We start from the raw sequence: 20420 nt of genomic DNA, 5'->3' as shown, positions 1-20420 counted from the left end.
GGGGTAAAGTTAGGTGCTTTTTGCCCGGAACCCTACGAACTGGGAAAGGGTGATGGTACCTAAATTAAGAGGGTTACGCCTTGAGCCCTAGGAACTGGGTAAAGGTGGGTGCCCTTGAATGTGTGAGTTACAAGAGAATTTTGTGCGGGTAACAGGCGGATCGATCAAGGTCTGCTGTGCCAACTATCTGTGCAGAGCCAGGACAGCACACAGAGAAAACACACACACACGCAGCCAACATCTGACGACAACTGTATTTTGAGACAGGAGCCAACAAGCCAGCATAAGGTTTTAGAGAGGAAGTCACATTCCATATATGGTATCACTTGTGCAATAGGTAACCTAGGGAGTGCCAAACTGGACCAGACCAGGGGTCCATCTAATTCAGTATCCTGTCTTCGAGAGTGCCCAGTACCAGCTAATCCAGAGGAAGGTGTAAGAACCCTGCAATCCCCTTTTCCCCACATTAGCTCTCATTCTTGTCTCTAATAGTTGGAATTTAGCTTATCCCTGAAGCACAAGGTTTAATATCCCTTCTAAACTGTATTAATTGTAACTTTGGATGTTCTTCATATCCATATGTAATACTTTTTTGGCAGGTGTAAAATGAATGAATGGTTTATTCACTACTCATGCTTTTGGCCCTGATTCAGCAAAGCACTTAATCATGTGCTCAACTTCAAGCATTTGCTTACATAAGCTTGCACTTAAAGTTCAGCATCTGCCTAAGTACTCTGGTGAATCAGGGACTTTAACGCTATAGAGGTGCCCTGCATGGCAGAGTGCCTAAAGGAGAAGTCGTGTTATGGAGAACTAAAGGGATGCTATGGGAACTGTGGGTTCATTGTTATCCACTCTCTGCTGAATGCCCAATGCAACAGCTCTCTCCCAAAGGTCAGGGACAGTTGTTGTGTATTATCTATAACACTCCTTCTCTGTGATAGTGAGGTGGAAGGAAACCAGATGCCAGACTGAATGTAAGAAGGAGAGAGAAGGGCAAATTCATTCTTAGTGAAATTCCACCTCCTTACATGAATAGTCTTTACTCATTCGACTTGGCCCTTTGTGAGCCGCAGAACTTTTTGTCTGTTTGTTGTTACTTGGACTAGAATTGCTTCTCTGATGTCTACATTCTTTGACTTTTTCTACCCGAGAAACGTCACCTCTTCAAAATATAACTGTGTGTTACAGATCTTCTGCAGTGTTTCCAGGAATATCAGTCAAACACTGCTTGCAGCACCAAGGCTATAAGGACAAAGAATTGTGATAAAAACTTACACTCCATGGAACCTGGTGAAACAGTATTTTACATGAAGCAAAAGTAATAAAAGCCAAAACAAGTTGTGCAATATTGAACAAGTAATGTAATGAGTAATACAGAAATGACAATTTAAAAGTAACTCAGGTGACAGCTCTCTATTTGTTATTAGAAGAACATTTCCCTATCTCATAATCCTTCCTTCCTTGTGTGGTAATTACTTTCAAGAATAGGCTTATTGATCCCATTGTTCCAACAGCCCTTTTTCACTGAGGGTCAGATTTTGGCACTCTTATTATTCATGCTGGGTAGTATCTTATACTAGGAGTAGTCCAATTAATCTAAATGAACCAAATTCTGATGTCCTCCTTGCAATGCAGTCCACAGGTTTATTTGCAGAGTAAGGTACTACTCCATGTGATCAAATGTGGCAGAATCCAGCCCTCAGTACTTTTAGTGGGAACAGTTCTGCTACCCTTACTCCCATTGATTAAGACCTTACAACCCTTGTATTCCTGTTGCAACTAGCGGGAACGCTTGTGCAGTAAGGTGACTCGCCACATGAATGAAGATGGAGATGTCTGGCCCATTGTATCAATGGGATTACTTACAGAATAAGGACTATACATGTATATCTTGGCAGGAACTGATCTTTAGATAGATAGTACTTTAAATAGTATTTTGTAGAGAGTGTAGTTGCTATTGATGGAGACGAAATCTCAGTCATTGAATATGATTTAAGTCTAGCATGTCAGATGCTGAATTTCAAGCAAAGAAGAAAAATCTACAACATTTTAAAACAAAGAATTAAAGTAGGATAAGAACCTAAATTGAATGGCAAGATCCTACACTCAGATGAGTAGCCCTATTGAAGTCACTAGGACTACACACATGAGGGCTGCAAGATGAGACTCTGATTTTCTAAAAGGTGCTCTCATTAGAAAGAAGAATTTCCATGAAGGGCGGAATCCGAGGCTGTTATTTTATTTCAGTGGCGCAACGGCAGGTGGCAAGACAGTATTTCTTGATCATGGAGTGTTCACATCCATAGTTCTTTGCTAAATCAGGACAGTTTGAGTATGTGTCCACATACGTACAAGGATTGGCTGAAAATGAAACACATCATGAGATTAGATATTAAAGGAAACAGTGTAGGGTGTTTTTCCTCTTGTTAAAGCATATTTTGACAAAATAAACATTTTTCACTGTATTTTTTTCAGCACAGTTTTACTTATTCCCCAGTAAGATTCTAAAAGTCTAACTGGCCACAGAAATATTGTTTACTTAATTCAAGGCATTTTATTAGGTGGAGCAATGTTTTTTGCTTTAATACAGCTTATTACAATACCATTACAATAAGGAGAAGTCAGGTTTGGAGGCTGGTTTCATTTTAAAAAGACGGGATCTGTTCTCTGTCCTTTATTTCCCAGTAGCATTTTTGTCCCAGGAATGAGTTATCCAGATTTGCAAACCTAGTGTATTCTGTGGACTGTATCAATATATCGGCCCAGTCATCCAGGAGGAAGATGTCATAAGAAACTGTCCTACTTCCCTTGCACGTTTGCCCCGGGGCTTGGCACAATCTCACTTTGAGCTCTGGGTGAAATCCATCCCTGTGTTGACGGTCAGTGCAAGGCCTGTGCCACATTACAGTCCAACTTAGCCCATGAAAATAGCAACTGGTGGGTCCTTAATGGGGCATCGGGTTTGTGATGACCCTCTGCACATGGGTAAGTTCCATCCTTAGGGAATTCAGTGACTCAGTGTGATGGTGCTAGTCACCCCAAAATGAGTAGAGGAGCTGAATGGAGGGCAGAGCAATGGCCCCATTCTCCTCTGTGCACATTCAGTGGGGTGTGCTGTCTGCATCATTTCACAGGGTGACAGCAGCCATACTGTCCCTTTACTCCCAGGACTATTGTGCCTGCCTCAGTTGCAGCACCTCCAGGAGTTCCACCATCTGTCCATATGTGTGTCTTGGAAGTTACAACTGCAAAATCCACGGCAGGTTTTTCTATACACTCAACAGTACAAATCCAAGTGGCTTTGGTTGTTAGCAAAAGGCCCTGACAGTCTACCATATGAGAGAGGGGGATGAGAGCCACCTCTCTCTGCCTGGGGAGGCATACGAGGAGACATAACAGATTAGAGACTCGGTCATTCAGCCAGCTTGTTCTCGCACACCATGAGGCAGCTTTGCTGTCATTAGAGAGGCACCACAGCAAGCTTAGAAGGAACTTGTTGCTCACGGGCAAAGGGTCTAGTATATAAAACACCCAGGGCTAGAATGTGCAATGCTCACTCAGGTGGAGGAGCACTTACTCAGTCCCACTGAAGCCAACGGAGCTACTTGCATGAGTAAGAGCTCACCAGGGTGAGTAAAAGTTCCACACTGGGGCTCAAAGGTTATTACCCAGAATGAGAAGTAGGAAATTGCCATTACTCCACTTGGACTGGACAACTAATTTGGTCTAAAACCCTGGTTGGAACTTGCTCTTGCCTTTGTAGGTGTTAAATATTTTAAATGTTTTCAAAAGCTCCTTTTTCTTTTCTTTTTTTTTTTTTTTTGGGGGGCGGGGGAAGAGGCAGAGTTAATGGTGATCTCCTGGCTCATATTAAGCAGCTGCGTACTCCACAAGTTGTCTCACTGATTTCAGTTGGAATATTCATTATCTATTTATGTGGTGCCTAGCACAACGGCGTCCTGGTCCATGACAGTGGCTCCTAAGTGCTATCGCAATACAAATAATAAATCAGACTAATGGTATAAAGTCCTATTCAATACAGAATCACAGAAATGCAGGGCCGGAATGGACCTTGAGAGGTCATCTGCTCCAATGCTGAGGCAGAATTAAGTATTCCTAGGCCATCCCTGACAAGTTAATCTAGCCTAGTCTTAAAAAAAACCAAACTTCCAATGATGGGAATTCCAACCTGTTCCTGTGCTTAACTATCCTTACAGTTAGAAAGATTTTCCTGATATCTAAATCTCCCTTACTGTAAACTAAGCCAATTATTTCTTGTCCTACCCTGGAAGGATGTGGAGAACAATTGATCGCCATCTCCTTTATAACAAAATTGCACATCTTTGCAGACTATGACCCCCTCAGTCTTCTCTCTTGAGGGGGACATGATGACACGATGACATTCCCCAGACATACCAGTCCCCCATCAGAAGCCCTTACACGAGCCCCGACACATGCTCATTTTCAAACATGGCATGCTTAGCAATGAGTGGTTTCAGAGTAGCAGCCGTTTTAGTCTGTATTCGCAAAAAGAAAAGGTTAGTCTCTAAGGTGCCACAAGTACTCCTTTTCTTTTAGCAATGAGCGTGTGTAAGGGCATTGCAGTCTGGCTCTGGAGCCATGGTTTTTGAGTTGATAATTTCCCAAAGCCTTCCCGCCAAGGGAATTAAACATTGTTTTGCAGTGGCAAAGTTGTCACTTATTAATACTTCAAATTGCTAAAACTTACTGCATAGTCCATTGTTACAAGCATTGGGGCAATCTCCACACGTGGATCCTGATTCGTAAGGTGTTTTTAAGGAATTGATATTCCCCCTGAAAAGGTAAAATTAAACAGCATAAAATGTAAAGCCAGTCTACAACACACATCTTCATTTACACCCAGGGGACATTTACATTGCAGGAATGGGTGTGATTAGCGGGTTGTGCAGACATCCCCTCACAAGCTCTAATCCTGCTACCAGGCTGCAAATCAGTGAAGACGTCATGGGGCAGGCTTGAGTACAGGCTGCACAAGTGAGCCTGTGCCTAGAGGGGTCAGGCAGGCTTATCCAGCCTGGGCTGATGCCTGTTTTGATGCACGCTTACTATTACTTTTGCAAGCGAGCTAGAATAAAACTAGCACAGGTGCCATTGCAGCTCATGTAGACGCACCCCCGGCTGCAGGGTAGACACACCCTTAGTCCGGTGTGTATCAAATCACAGTTTCAAATGTCAAAGTGTAACTCTTAATATGAATCAAAGACGTATAGCCAAACCCCCTGCACTTCTTTGAAACTCTTACCTGTTGGCTTTATTGTTAACGATCGATTGCTTACAATACTTGCAAGTGTTCGTGTGCCATCCTGATTAGAGGGCTCGCAGCGACCAGCGCTGCTACTTCAGAGGAAGGTACAATTAATGCTGCAGGCAGTGGCGGATTTAGAGTTAGTGGGGCCCTGGGCGCACTTCATTTTGGGGTGGGGGCTCCCCTCGGGACCCAGCCAAGAAAAATAACATTCTCTCTTAGCTCCCCCCCACACTTTTCATTCTTTTTTTTCATCCTCCTCCTATAGTATAAGTAATGGGAAGTAAATGAAAATAAAGTGAGGTACCTTGATTGGGGCAGAGGGTTGGGGTACAGGAGGGGGTGCAGGGGTACGGCTCTGGGAGGAAGTTTGGGTGCTGGATGTGGGCTCTGGGCTGGGGCAGGGGGTTGGAGTGTGAGAAGGGGTAAGGGGTGCGCAGTGCAGGCTCTGGGCTGGGGGTTGGGGTGCAGGAGGGGGTGTGGGGTGCAGGCTCTGGGAGAGAGTTTGGGTGTGGGAGGTGAGGGGTTGGGCTCTGGGGCGGGGTGGGGATTGGGGTGTGGGAGGGGAGGAGGAGTGTGGGGTCTGGGAGGAAGTTTGGGTGAAGGCTCTGGGCTAGGGCAGGGTGTTGGGGTGTGGGAGGGGGCAGGGGGGCAGTGCTTCCCTCGGGTGGCATGGCTCCCAAAGCGACCGGCACCCCCCCCCCCCCCCCCCGGCAGCAGCTCCTAGCAATTCCCGGCCAATGGAAGCTGCGGAGTCAGTGCTCAGGGTGGGGGCAGCGCGTGGAGACACCTCCCCCCCCCCTCCAGGGGCTGCAGGGACATGCTGGCTGCTTCTGGGAGTGAAGCAGTGTGGAGGGAGGGGGGCAGAGCAGGCAGGGAGCCACCTTAGCCATACTGCGTTGCTGCTGGCATGTCTCTGCACACCCCTTGGGTGGGTGGGGGACAGCGGGTCTCCGTGTGCTGCCTGGGTTGGGGGCTGTGCACGGAGCCACCTCCCCCCCGTCAGGGGCGTGCAGAGACGTGCCAGCAGCTGGCCGTTTCCGGGAGCGGCGTGGGGCCACCGGCCAGGGCATGCTGGCAGCCTGCCTGCCTGAGCCCTGCTGCACCACCAGCCGGGACTCGGGGGCAGATTGTGAGATATTTGTCCTGCATTTGGGGGGCCCCCTGCCACCGCACAGTTTGTTTCATGGTAAATCCGCTCCTGTGCAGGAGGCAGTTATTGGGTAACATGCCCCAGGAAAAGCTTCTTGCAGTTATTGGATAAAAAGAAGATGCTCGTATTTCTCAGTTACTAAGCAGTTAGAAAAGAATGCTTAGATTTTTAAGCAGAGCAGTCCTCACTGAGAAATTATTAAGGGTTTTATGAGTTGTTTTATTTTAGAATGCAATTTGCACGTATGCTTCTGCACACCATTATGACCGAATTGCCCTTCTGACCATAAACCCACTAAAAATTATGATGCAATCTGCAATGTAGCTTCAAGTTTCCTGGGTCATTTTAATGAATTAAAACATGAAGGAATTCCAATAATCAATTAAATCTATAGTTAATACATACGCAGGGCAGTAATGGCAAACATAAAAGTATTTGTATTCGCTCTCAGGACAAAAGGCAACTGCACATCCAATCTGGTAAGACATGTACCAAACCACCTGGAGATAGAAGAGTAACTACGTGAGTGAATGTGAAAGACTATATTTTTAATATCAAATGTACATTTTAAAAGGTTTTGAATGAAGCTGGATTTGGGCACATTATCTTATTACACAGTGTGGCAGAATATAAGTCACATCTTGTAGGAGAGAAACCAGAAACAAGCAAGTAGTTTTCGTATAACCTTATTCACCCTTTATAGGATGTAATGGGAATGAAACGCAAGCAACATGGTAGATTCTCAGTCACCTGGCATATTTAAATCAAGACATATACATACAAACAACACATACTCTGGTTCAGCCACAGACTGTTGGGCAAGATTCAGGATTCACTAGATAAAAATATCCTGTCAGTGTTACCCACAGCTGGTGAGACTGGAGGGTCATAATGGCCCCTTCAGGGCAGACAGTCTAAGACAATCCGATTCTACAGGGTTTGTAAACCAATCTAGAGATGGGTTTCAGAGTAGCAGCCATGTTAGTCTGTATTCACAAAAAGAAAAGGAGTACTTGTGGCACCTTAGAGACTAACAAATTTATTTGAGCATAAGCTTTCGTGAGCTACAGCTCACTTCATCGGGTGCATTCAGTGGAAAATACAGTGGGGAGATTTATATACATAGAGAACATGAAACAACGGGTGCTACCATACACACTGTAAGGAGAGTGATCACTTAAGATGAGCTATTATCCCCCCACTCTCCTGCTGGTAATAGCTCATCTTAAGTGATCAAGCCCATCAACCTCAGCCTGGACCAGTCCACACAAGAGATCCACTTCCTGGACACTATGGTGCTAATAAGCAATGGTCACATAAACACCATCCTATACCGGAAACCTACTGACCGCTATTCCTACCTACATGCCTCCAGCTTTCATCCAGACCACACCACACGATCCATTGTCTGCAGCCAAGCTCTACGATACAACCGCATTTTCTCCAACCCCTGAGACAAACACCAGCAAGATCTCTATCAAATGTTCTTACAACTACAGTACCCACCTGCTGAAGTGAAGAAACAGATTGACAGAGCCAGAAGAGTACCCAGAAGTCACCTACTACAGGACAGGCCCAACAAAGAAAATAACAGAACGCCTCTAGCCATCACCTTCAGAGCCCAACTAAAACCTCTCCAACGCATCATCAAGGATCTACAACCTATGCTGAAGGACGACCCATCACTCTCACAGATCTTGGGAGACAGGCCAGTCCTTGCTTAGAGACAGCCCCCCAACCTGAAGCAAATACTCACCAACAACCACACACCACACAACAGAACCACTAACCCAGGAACCTATCCTTGCAACAAAGCCTGTTGCCAACTGTGTCCACATATCTATTCAGGGGACACCATCATAGGGCCTAAGCACATCAGCCACACTATCAGAGGCTCGTTCACCTGCACATCTAACAATGTGATATATGCCATCATGTGCCAGCAATGCCCCTCTGCCATGTACATTGGTCAAACTGGACAGTCTCTACGTAAAAGAATAAATGGACACAAATCAGATGTCAAGAATTATAACATTCATAAACCAGTCGGAGAACACTTCAATCTCTCTGGTCACTCAATTTGTGACCTAAAAGTGGCAATTCTTCAACAAAAAGACTTAAAAAACAGACTCCAATGAGAGACTGCTGAATTGGAATTAATTTGCAAATTGGATACAATTAACTTAGGCTTGAATAGAGACTGGGAGTGGTTGAGTCACTACACAAAGTAAAACTATTTCCCCTTGTTTATTCGCCCTCCCCCCCACCACTGTTCTTCAGATGTTCTTGTTAACTGCTGGAAATGGCCCACCTTGATTATCACTACAAAAGGTTTCTCCCCCCTCCCCCTCCCCGCTCTCCTGCTGGTAATAGCTCACCTTAAGTGATCACTCTCATTACAGTGTGTATGGTAACACCCATTGTTTCATGTTCTCTATGTATATACATCTTCCCACTGTATTTTCCACTGAATGCATCCGATGAAGTGAGCTATAGCTCACGAAAGCTTATGCTCAAATAAATTTGTTAGTCTCTAAGGTGCCACAAGTACTCCTTTTCTTTTTATCTAGAGATGTTTATCTCTCTAGGTTCTTATCTCGCCCCCATTCCAGTAATAACTTATGGCCTCCAAAATATTAAAAAAATACAAATAAATTCTCTCACACATTCTTCCTTCCTAACCTGTAGGAGAATTAGCTTGATTAGTTTATAATTTGTGAATGTGTATGTGTCTGAAGAAGTTATTGAAGGAACGCTAAGGGAAGATAATAACTTATAACCTAATTTGCCATCAGTACAGCAAGAACAACATTACACCCACAAGAAAAAAATCTAGTAGGTTATCGAGTCTATCCCTCTGCCAATGTGGTATTGTTCCCTACAACTTAAGGAGCTTGGTTTAGCCTAGTTTTAAAATATCCAAACCATAGGGTTTCCACCATATCCCTTGGTCTAATAGACCTCACTGTGAGGAAGTTGGTCATAATATTTAGTCTACAATTTCCATATTCTTATTTTTTTTTTAATTTTTCTCTGTTGGAATAATTCTTATCCTTCATGGTGTTTGTTTTCTTTAAATATATTGAAGCTGTTATTTCTCCTACCCGTGATAATCATTTAGTCAAACACGTATCAGTTAAAACATGAATGTAACAAGTGGTGCTATGGTCCCTACCTGAGTATAATGGCCAATTACTGCACCTGGTTTGGTTGGTCCAATGCCGTACATGAAATTTTCCACCTCATTGTACCAGGCTTGAATTGCATCTGACCAGGAATTGGGTGCAGTTGACATGTAGAGATTTTCGCCACAGCCCACTGCTGAAAATGGAAAGGAAACCATTCACAAAAACTGATGAAAGAGGCTTAAGAAGATACAAGCGCTTCATCATGTGGGTAGAACCAGTAGAAGATTCAGAAATTTCTAGGAAAGTCTGGTGGGAAGAATTTGTTTCATTTCCTGAACATCCACACACTACAGTGTTGCCCTTTGTCACTCTCCAGGTCATGAGTGAATGGCGTTGGGTAAATCCCAATGGTTCAAAGGTTAACTTTGATTCTCATAAGCATTCAAAGATTCAGATCCCGAATAGTCTCATACTGGACCAGCCTTCTGGTTTCCTCCATAAACTATGTCTATATTTCAAGGAGCTACTGTTAAGGATCTACAAGCTGAATGGAAACTTTTTAAAGACACCACAATAGAGGCTCAACTTAAATGTATACCCCAAATTAAAAACCATAGGAAGCGAACCAAAAAAGTGACACAATGGCTAAACAACCCTGTAGAAGAAGCAGTGAGAGACAAAAAGGCATCCTTTAAAAAGTGGAAGTTAAATCCTTGTGAGGAAAATAGAAAGGTGCATAAACTCTGGCAAATGAAGTGTAAAAATATAATTAGGAAGGCCAAAAAAGAATTTGAAGAACAACTAGTCAAAGTCTCAAAAATTTATAGCAAAATTTTTTGCCTGCTAAACAACTGGTGGAGCCACTGGACAATCGAGATGCTAAAGGAGCACTCAAGAACGATAAGGCTACTGTGGAGAAACTAAATGAATTCTTTGCATCAGGCTTCATGGCTGAGGATGTGAGGGAGATTCCCAAACCTGAGCCATTCTTTTTAGGTGACAAATCTGAGGAACTGTTCCAAATTGAGGTGTCATTAGAGGAGATTTTGGAACAAATTGATAAACTAAACAGTAATAAGTCACCAGGACCAGATCGTATTCACCCAAGAGTTATGAAGAAACTCAAATGTGAGATTGCAGAACTACTAACTGTCATCTATAACCTATCATTTAAATCAGCTTCTGTACTGAATGACTGGAGCATAGCTAATTGTGATGCTAATTTTTAAAAAGGGCTCCAGAGGTGATCCTGGGAATTACAGGGCAGTAAGCCTGACTTCAGTACTGGGCATACTGGTTGAAACTATAGTAAAGAACAAAATTGTCAGACACATAGATGAACATAATTTGTTGGGGAAGAGTCAACATGGTTTTTATAAAGGGAAATCATGCCTCACCAATCTACTAGAATTCTTTGAGGGGGTCAACAAGCATGTGGACAAGGGGGATCCAGTGGATATAATGTTCTTAGATTTTCAGAAAGACTTTGACAAGGTCCCTCACCAAAGGCTCTTAAGCAAAGTAAGCTGTCATGGGATAAGAGGGAAGGTGTTCTCATGAATTGGTAACTGGTTAAAAGATAGGCAACAAAGGGTAGGAATAAATTATCAGATTTCAAAATGGAGAGAGGTAAATAGTTGTGTCCCCCAGGGGTCTGCACTGGGAACAATCCCATTCAATATATTTATAAATGATCTGGAAAAAGGGGTAAACAGTGAGGTGGCAAAATTTGCAGATGGTACAAAACTACTCAAGATAATTAAGTCCCAGGCAGACTGCGAAGAGCTAGAAAAGAATCTCACAAAACTGGGTGATGGGGCAACAAAATGGCAGATGAAATTCACTGTTGATAAATGCAAAGTAATGCACAATGGAAAACAAAATTCCAACAATACAGATAAAGTGTTGGGGTCTAAATGAGCTGTTTCCACTTAAGAAAGAGATCGTGGAGTCGTGGATAGTTCTCTAAAAACATCCACTCAATGTGCAGCGGCAATCAAAAAAGCTAACAGAATGTTGGGAACCATTAAGAAAGGGATAGAGAATAAGATGGAAAATATCATATAGCCTCCATATGGTATGGTATGCCCACATCTTGAATACTGCGTGCAGATGTGGTCGCCCCATCTCAAAAAAGATATATTGGAATTGGAAAAGATTCAGAAAAGGGCAACAAAAATGATTAGGGGTATGGAACAGCTTCTGTATGAGGAGAGATAAATAAGACAGGGGCTATTCAGCTTGTGAAAGAGACGGAGGGGGGTTATGATTGAGGTCTATAAAATCATGACTGGTGTACAGAAAGTAAATAAGGAAGTGTTATTTACTCCTTCTCATCACACAAGAACTATGGGTCACCAAACAAAATTAATAGGCAGCAGGATTAAAACAAACAAAAGGAAGTATTTCTTCATACAATCCACAGTCAACCTGTGGAATTCTTTGCCAGAGGATGTTGTAAAGGCCAAGACTACAACAGGGTTCAAAAAAGAACTAGATAAATTCATGGAGGATAGGTCCATCAATGGCTATTACCCAGCATGGGCAGGGATGGTGTCCCTAGCCTCTGTTTGCCAGAAGCTGGGAGTGGGCAGCAGGGAATGGATCACTGGATGATTACCTGTTCTGTTCATTCCCTCTGGGGCACCTGGCATTGGCCACTGTCGCAAGACAGGATACTGTGCTGTTGGACTTTTGGTCTGAACCAATATGGCTGTGCTTATGTTCTTAATCCACCCTGGTGTTTGTTATGAAAATATTGAGAAAATAGGTTTTCTTGCAATGATTCTTAAATTAGGAGTAACTCCATGGAAGTCAGTGGCATTACACCAGTGTAAAACTGGTGCAACATAGATCAGAATCAAAGCTTAAATTTGGATCTGGATTCAAACTTTCTCATGTGTCAGGAGTGTTCATGTCCATTGTTTTGTTTTGGGTCCAGTCTTGAATAAGCTCAAAGTAACAACTGCATTGTTCATCACTCTGTGACCTCAATTAAAAGTGTTTTACCTTCCCATAAAATACTTTTCAAATTGTTAGAGCTGTTTAGGGATAAGGAGTCAGAGGAGGGGGATTGGAAGGAAATAAATCTCAACAAAAACATTTGAAAATTTTTTCCTTTTTTCCCCAAAATTAAAAATTGTGAAATTTCTTGGAAATTTTTCATTATTTCTTTAATGTTGAAATTTAGTCTATATTAAAAGAATATTGCTTAACTCTAAATATCACACAGCAGAATAGATGAATCTATACACTCCGCTGTTATAAATGTTATTCATTCAGCAAAATATTAATACCGCTTAAATATGAATGGGGTTATATTATCTGAAAATTGCTTGAATTATGCATTATTCATTTCAAACTGACACTTTACTTACTAGTTGTCCTTCTGTTTTCAGGACTGTGGGATAAAGTACATTCATTTGCCCAACTTTTGGCTTTCTCTGCAGCTGCAGGACTCCATTCCTTAATGAAACGAGAAACATTACGTGTTCAGATGTGCACCTCTTAGTAATGCAGAATGTAGAAGAGAACATACACTTGGATATTGCATTTTCAAAGTGTTTAAAATCTTGACAACTCCTTCTCTTTCATTTGGGCAGTAAAAGGAGAAGGGGCTCTGTAGCTGCACACCTTAGGTGGCTAGATATCATGGTGACTAGCTAGAGAGAACATACCACAAGACACGTGGGAGACCAGAGCTAATGGGTTTTCCATTCACTTGAAAAGGAGATGTTCATGAGTAGCAAGATTTGTCACCCGCAAAGTGATCCCTTCCCTTGATAACTCTTATGTTCTCTAACATCTTATTGGGGAAAAGATTCAAATGGCACGTTTTCTGCCGGCTGAAATGCTCTGCCCTTGCAAATTCTCTAGTAACTTCATGCATCCGATGAAGTGAGCTGTAGCTCACGAAAGCTTATGCTCAAAGAAATTTGTTAGTCTCTAAGGTGCCACACGTCCCCCTTTTCTTTTTGCGGATACAGACTAACACGGCTGCTACTCTGAAACCTAGTAACATTAGTATACATTACAGATTAGTTTGCAAAATGCATCTTACCATCCTCAGCATGTTGCGAGCAGTTGGCATCACCCCTCTCCTTAGGGCATTGTGCTTGTCAACAATCTCCTTTTGTTGATCTGCTTTGTCAGTTGACAGAGAAGCAAAACCTGATGTCTAAATAAAAAAAAAAAGTACAATGATTTTTTCGTAGATAGGTTGTGTGAGTGAAAAAATATTTTATAAGCGAAGCTAGGAATTAATTCCAAGTAGTGTGTCTTTATAAACATCATCAGTTCATGAAATATTTTAAAAATAATTTAATCAGAACGAATCAATAATTAATTAATAAATTATGGGTCAGATTCTGATATCTGTGTTCTATGTTACCTAGCACCCTACTTCATATGTGCTCCTGGTGAGCACAATTTAGAACTGAGAAACTAATATTAGTATCTAATCTTAGGATTTTTTTAGATTGACAGATTCTTCTAAATACTGTATATTTGGCCATATTCAGTGCTGGTAAAGACAGGAACAACTACATAGAATTATTTATTTATTTACATTGTGGTTGCTCCTAGGAACCCTAGTCATTGATGAGGATCCCATTGTGCTAAGAACTGCACAGACATATAGCAAAGAGATTCTTATATGGAGCTATGTGACTATTAAGCATCTGTTTGGAAATTTTTGCCGAAGCTTTTGACATTTTGAAAGTCTTCTTTCACATCTGTGAAAATACCATGAACAATTTGAGTTCTTTAGTGTATCCAATGAAGTGAGCTGCAGCTCACGAAAGCTTATGCTCAAATAAATTTGTTAGTCTCTAAGGTGCCACAAGTCCTCCTTTTCTTTTAGTGTACTATAGTATTTCTTCATGATCGTGAATGTCATTCCTAAGGTTACAAAACAGTTTTCATTATAACCCTCAGTTTTCCCAATTATGAACATCTAAGCTCAGTCAGTATTATTGCATGTATGTGCCATTTCACTTTTCATTCAGCCTCACTCAGCCAAAGGTCTTAGGTCCTAATCCTAGGATTGTTTCTTAATGTGCCTGAATTGAGTAATCCTATTGCCATTGAGAGGACTACTTATATGAGTAAAGTTAATCGTGAAAGTATTTGCAGGATCTGGCCTTTAGTTTGCCTTGAACACTTGAGCCATTTTAAGGACTTAAATCACGTTAAATGCTTGTGTTGCTTTAGGGACTTAACAGGGTTTAAAATTTCACCCCCACCCCCAAAAATAGTCAAAATCAACGAGAAGTGCTTTGAAATGACTGAAGTGGAATGTTTCGAATGACTTGAACCAAATGTGTTTTTCTTTTTCAGTTTGCAAAAATAGTTGAAATTTTTACTTTTTGTCCTGTTTCAAGACAAGAAATTTCAGAAATCTCAGAATATTCATGGGGTTGGAAAAACGTTTCCCACCCAGCTCTCGTCCTACCTGTCCGCTGGACGGCTGCAGCACAGCAGTCAGGCCCAGGAATGCAGCCAGCAGAATCATCTCTGAAAAGGAAAGAATAACCTGCTTAGTTCTCTTTCCTGTCTATAGCTTCTGTTTATTTAAATACATTCCAGCAGAAGTGTGCTCCCATGTGTTGTACATATCTAGGGTTTTTCTCAATCAGAAAGGTACTGGTTTTGTCACCAGGTCTTTATACTAGAGAGAAAAATCCTCCTTTCTTTCTCTCTCTGTTACTTCTATCAGCACTATGAGCCAACCAGCTTTCCATGTTTTCCTCACAGTACATGCTCCTCTACTAGCGGGTTTTCTTTTAGACTGTGGTCAAACACAATGGCCTAAGTTAAGTGTAGTAGAAGGAGGTACTAATTTCTCTGCATGGAGGAAGGGGAGACATTACTACTGCTGCCACCCTGTCTTGGGGCTTTCATTATGTGGTGACAGGTTTAGTTTCTAGCCAGAGCTCCATAGGAACCTTCCCTGTGGAGACTGCTGAGGGGATGCACTGAATTAGCATGCGCACTACCCACCTTTGCAATACTCCTAGCTACCTACTGGATTGCACTTGCCCATACTGTCCATCCCATTGTGGAGGGGATGCTGAAGATGTGGTATCATAGACGTCTCCCCAACAGACTTTCTACTCCATGCACCTGAGGTTACAGCAGCACAAGCCAGTGCAAACCCAGTTTGAATTCAGCCCCTTAGGTTTAGTTCACACCAGTGCCCCTAGTTTATAATTAAAAGCAGGGAGATAGCCATCTGCATGGAAGAAAGGTAAGATTTAGGGCTAGATGGTGACATTAGATACAACCCTGAGCAAGGGGTGGTGCATGAGCTCCCAGAAGTATCCTTAAGAGACATCCTTCTCTGCCTCAATTCCTCCCTTGCTGTCTCCTTGCTTCTCAGAATAGTAATTTGCTGCTGGTCTATAGCACCAACGTCAACTTCTACTCCCAGCTCTCACTGCTTTCCTCATGACTCTGGCCAGTGGGTAAGGGCAGGAGCTAAGTCTCTGTCCATTCCCCTTCCACCTGCTCTGGGGAAGGAGTAAGTGGGTAAGTAACTCTGCCTACACCTACCCAACCTTTGAGTAGCTCACATGAGAATGCTGAGGGAGGATTCCTTCTCCCCAGTGTGAATGCATAGTGTTACTCACAATCTAGCTGAATAACTGAGAGGAATAAGCACTCAGATGTCTGCTGAATTCATGTTCAATGAGTAGGTGGTTAATGATCAGCACTGGAATAGTGATGAGCTGGTGAGATGCAGGCCTGCCTTAGTGGTCCACCCGATAGCCCTATCCAGTGCAGAATGCAGCTGCCCATTTCTTGCACTGGACAGGACTCTTAGCATGTGAGAGGTGTGCTTGAATCCTTACACTGCATTTCTGTTTCATTCTGGGTGCAATTCAAAAAGCGCTCGGGAGTATTTTCAAATCCCTGTAAGGCCCAGGACCCATTTATCTCTGGTGATCTTTGTTCCCTATCATTGTCATTAGGATCAGCTTGGAGGCTTTGGCTCAAAGTACCTGTGGTTTAACTGGCTTGGGCTAGTGGCTGGGCTGCAATTCACTTCCATTGGCCCATTGCCCAAGCCCCAGCCTTAGTACATTTAAGGGCATGATGCCAGGTAGATTTGTTATTAGCTTAATTTTGTGCTTGGTTTAGCAGGCGGTTGTTGGTTTTAGTTTAATGTATTCTTGGTAAAATGACCATGGGGTTAGCTGACATTTCCATGTGCCGCAGAAGTGGGTCTGTAGAGCTACTTGCAAAGAGAGCATGTTGACTGAGAGCGTGGGGGAAAAGCAGGTTGCATTTTTCTCCCTGTATAGCCAGCTCCACTGCTCATCATATTGCTTGTATGACACAGTAAGCAATGGGTCCTATCCTCAGGTGGTGCAAATGGGTGTACCTCTATCAGCTTCAGTGAAGCTACACCCATTTGTATCAGCTAGGGAACTGGTCCATTTTGTCTTACACAGTCTTAATGTCTGCCTGCACTCCTCTTGGGTTAGGTATCTAGTGAGAGGTATTGGCAATCGAGTAGTATAATGGCCTTGTGACATTGTCCTGTAGCAGTTCACCCACACAGAGGATAAGGGCCCTCCTACTGCTACCATTAAAAGAGTTTCTGCTTTAGCTGAACTGGTCTAATCCTGTGCTTTTTGCAACTAAGGTTCTAATCTCAGCTCCCCAGATACTGATATGTACATGCAAAATATCTCATAATTGTATCTGTCTGTGGCATCTGCATTCATTATGCATTGACAGTTCCTCAGCGGGCAATGCAACTATGTTCATTTTCACGAGCTAAGGATCTGCTCCTAATCTCTAAAATATATTAACACTAAACAGATTAATGCTGATCTTTAGGGGTAATAAATATACATTTTCTTTCCTGCTAATATATGTTTATGGTGCTGTGTTTGTTTGACTCTAAAGTATCGTTATCATGCATTTGTTATCTTATAACTTTACCTTTCTATTTCCAAATGTAATATTATGCATGACTGCCCCAGTATTTGAGATTAAAGAAATATTCTTAATAACATTAATTTTTCCTGTGTTTCATTATGAACTAGACAATGGGTAGATTTTTTGGTAAATTTGTGGCTGTGCACAAGTTTCTCAAGCAAAAATGCATCTGTTTTCAAATGAAACCGGACCAGTCTTATTATTTAATACCCCTGCTTAGCTGCTGCTTTGTTGCCTAGTCACATAGTGTAAAGGGTACTTCTCATTTTTTCTTGATTCTTTCCATATTTTCTCTTCTTATTTTTGCTAAACCTTTGACTATTTTTTAGTCTTCCCCATTTCATTGAAAAAAATCAAGGCATTATATTGCTCTGAGTGCCCGAATGTTTCCAACAGCCTTCTTTGTAGCAAATTATGTTTTAAATCCTGAGAATAAATTCCCTGTATGTTAAATAAAGGAATGTAAATCTTACCTTTCCTTTCTGGGAAGACAGGAAATGTCTTCTGCACCTTTCAAGAGTTGGTGGAAGTGAATGGATTTCTTCACTGGAGCATGATATATAGCTCACCTGTTTCTTGCTGTGGTAAGGTGAGTCAACATCACAGAGGGCAATATAAAACCCTAATTGAACTGGATAGAACACTGGGTTTCTCATACATTCTTGCAAAAAGACGTTGTTTGTATTTGATTTTTACTTCCTCCTATTGCGTACTTAAAGTGCCTGGAAATCTTTGCTTTACAGTTGTACATTGTGAAATTTACTTACAAATTAGAGTGAACGGTATAAACTCATGTCACAAAGGCTCTTAACTAGATGTGTCAACTCTCTGTAATCTCTAAGGTTTAGTGGATCTGATATTCATCTACACTTGTACCAATTAATTTAGCTAGTCAATGGAGTAACTGGGCATAACTGAGCTGGTTTAACAGAAGGAAAGACCATGGGCCATTGTCTTGGTATTGGAAAGATAATGGGGCAGAATCCTCTTTACACCAGGACCTCTCCTCATCAATGTGGAAGTATAAAATTCAGACTGGAGTAAAAGGGCCTTAGTGTAAATGAGAATCTGTCCCACTATAGAGCAGGGTGGGTAACGGTTTTCCCATCCTGTGAATATTTATGAGATTTGAAGAATGTTCCATTCCTCACTGGGATAAAACTGAGATGGTTCAAAAATTTTCATGAAAAACCAGAGGGCGAGAGGGAAAGTGACTCATCCTTGAATAGCCAAAAGCCCACTTGGTCAGAACAAGTAACAGGGATGTGGGAGATCTGGGTTCAAGTCCCTGGCCTGAAGCAGGCATAGCGTTGACTTGAACTTGCATCTTCTATATCCCAGATGATTATCCTAACCAAGTGGGCTATTTTGTAGTGGGTTGCTCTCAAAATTGCCAGTAGGAGCTGTTCCACTTTGTATAAATAATAATATTCAGGGGATCAGAGAGAGACTAATGCCATAGGCTGGTGGTTTGGACATTAGAGTCCCTGGTTTGAATCAGGCAAAGCAGGGACTTGAATTTGGGTCTCCCACATGCCAAGTGAGTGCCTTAATCACCAGGCTATACATGCAGCTGAAAACTCCCTGGCATAAATTTTGTCAGAACAGACCATTTCACATTAAAAGCTTTGGTTATAACAAATTGTCATTTTCCCATGACAAAAACATTTTGTTTTAAAATTCCCCACAAGCTGTAGACCAGTGTGTGATAAAGATTCATAATAATTAAAAAAGGGGGGCATATGCCTTTGAAATAGAAAAAAGATATGGTCTGCCAAAGAAACAATAATCCGTGTTTTATTTGTGACGCAGGTGACTGATCTCCAAACAGTTTAAAATGGCATTGTTTATATGTATTGTATAACAATGTAATACCTAAGGGAAAGGAGAGGCTCACAGTTGTTAACTACCCGATAATTGAACTACAAGACAGCAAGAAGCATTCTAAAGCTGACAGTCTTGCACAAGTGCAGTAGATTTGACGTCCAATCGCTACTAGCCAAAGTACGTTGCCTTGCACCTTGTGTAGTGAATTAGACCCTAATAAAGTGACAGTGAAATACTACCAGATCAGAATTAGTAATGGTTTACTCTCACTTTGCACAGGTGCTGACTGGTGAACACATTCATATCCAAGTCAGTGGTGATCATAGTTGTTCTTTTCCATAGCTTGTCTCTGCTGATACAATCTACAGCCTTCCATTATTTCCTAGAGAGCCAGGACACTGGTGCTATTGGGTAGAGTGGTAAGATGGCATGACTAGTTTAGCTGGTGTATTACTTGCACAGAAGCATAAGGGAAACTTGTGCTTGGTAACAGATATGCTACTTTTACTAGATGAGCTAAGAAACTCTTCCTTTTTTCTATAGGAGCAAGACTCCCATGATGCTTTGTAGTTAAGATGAAGGTAACTTCAGAAAGTAGAATTTTACCAAGCACTAATCTTTACCACATTTTGAAAACTGTTCTAGGAGGTATCTTAGCAAGGTACTAACCGCAAGATATGAAACAAATAACTAAGTCTTAAAAAACATAAATAATGACTACCCAACAGATGCTGAGCTAGTTGGAAATTTGCAATGGAACAGGGCACCTTGGGAATAGCTGAAAATAAGAAGTGTGAGCCCAAAAGAGGCAATAAATAAGGACCATAATGACACACTAAAAGGCTAACAAGGGTATAATTGCCCCTAAATCATAGACGAAGTAAGACCATCAGCAGTCTGGATGCAGAGTGTCAGAGAATGACAGGGAAAAATCTTCAACAGCTGTTGGTAACTGCATGCCTCTGTGTATGTGTTTCTCTATGATCTGCTAATCAACAAACCCAGTCAAAGCAGATTTATCTGATTTTTTTATTATTGAACTACATCAGGACATGAGAGAACCTTCTCACTAAAC

General features: G+C 41.9%; 1 protein-coding gene across 1 annotated transcript; it reads right to left on the bottom strand.

The window, feature by feature from the left end:
* Positions 1-235: 235 nt before the first annotated feature.
* Positions 236-18139, bottom strand: LOC102946554 (cysteine-rich venom protein pseudechetoxin-like). Its single transcript, XM_007061717.3, has 8 exons — positions 17992-18139; positions 15024-15085; positions 13632-13748; positions 12949-13036; positions 9619-9764; positions 6849-6943; positions 4733-4818; positions 236-2364 (listed from the first exon to the last, which is right to left on the bottom strand). The coding sequence occupies exons 2-8, from the start codon at positions 15081-15083 to the stop codon at positions 2237-2239; spliced, it is 720 nt and encodes a 239-aa protein (XP_007061779.2). The 5' UTR covers positions 15084-15085; positions 17992-18139; the 3' UTR covers positions 236-2236.
* Positions 18140-20420: the final 2281 nt, after the last annotated feature.

This window comes from Chelonia mydas, chromosome 3, assembly GCF_015237465.2.
Source record: "Chelonia mydas isolate rCheMyd1 chromosome 3, rCheMyd1.pri.v2, whole genome shotgun sequence".
NCBI classification, from domain to species: domain Eukaryota; kingdom Metazoa; phylum Chordata; order Testudines; family Cheloniidae; genus Chelonia; species Chelonia mydas.
The sequence above is the reverse complement of the archived record's forward strand: the minus strand, read 5'-3'. Positions and strand labels throughout refer to the sequence as shown.